The 795-nt window shown below is 44.9% G+C and overlaps 1 protein-coding gene across 1 annotated transcript; it reads right to left on the reverse strand.

The window, feature by feature from the left end:
* Positions 1-572: 572 nt before the first annotated feature.
* Tsp_14291 (conserved hypothetical protein) lies at positions 573-755 on the reverse strand (the record flags this gene model as incomplete). Its single annotated transcript, XM_003367625.1, has 2 exons — positions 573-636; positions 673-755. Coding segments are annotated over 2 exons (143 nt in total), but the record flags the coding sequence as incomplete, so codon positions are not given.
* Positions 756-795: the final 40 nt, after the last annotated feature.

Consider the following 795-nt stretch of genomic DNA (forward strand, 5'->3'; position numbering starts at 1 on the left):
TGTGGTGGATTCTGTAATGCAATCAGCAATCGTTGCGTTGTGTGTGATTGTCTGTGTGTGTGTATGATGAACAACGCGATTTTATTAAATGATCAGTGTTGAGGTGCTGTTGTGATTTTGTCAGTGTGGCAAGTGACAATGATATCAAAATGTGCCTTTGTATTATTAAACGGTTTCATTGCAATAGTGTTGCTCTGTGAAACGTTTATTTTTTGATGTAATTCCGTCAAAATCAAAACGTGACAGTTGGCAATGTACCGTGTGTGTGTGTGTGTTGGTGTCAATGTTGAGTGATGTTTTCTGAAATGTCGACCTCAGATCAGACGAGATTACCCGCTAAATTTAAGCATATCAATAAGCGGTGGAAAAGAAACGAAAACGAATTCTCCAAGTAGCGGCGAGCGAAACGAGAAAAGTCCATACACCGAAGTCGGCGAGCAGTTGTGTTCGTCAACAGTGTGGTGTTAAAGGTGTCGTTGCATGTGCTGAAATCAGTTCGTAGGCTCCCTTGATTGGGGCTTCAGAGCGGGTGCAGGACCCATAACGAACGATGTTTTGTGCATGGTGTCGCGGCTCCTAATCGAGTCGGGTTGCTTGAGACTGCAGCCCAAAGCGGGTGGTAAATCTCACCCAAGACTAAATATTCGTACGAGACCGATAGCGAACAAGTACCGCGAGGGAAAGTTGAAAAGAACTCTGAAGAGAGAGTTCAACAGGACGTGAAACCGTTGACAGGCAAACGGATGGAGCTGACGGTGCAATTTTGACCAAAATCAGTCGTCGCTGGGTTCGTTG

Source organism: Trichinella spiralis, assembly GCF_000181795.1.
Source record: "Trichinella spiralis strain ISS 195 chromosome Unknown Scfld3955, whole genome shotgun sequence".
In the NCBI taxonomy this organism is placed as follows: Eukaryota; Metazoa; Nematoda; class Enoplea; order Trichinellida; family Trichinellidae; genus Trichinella; species Trichinella spiralis.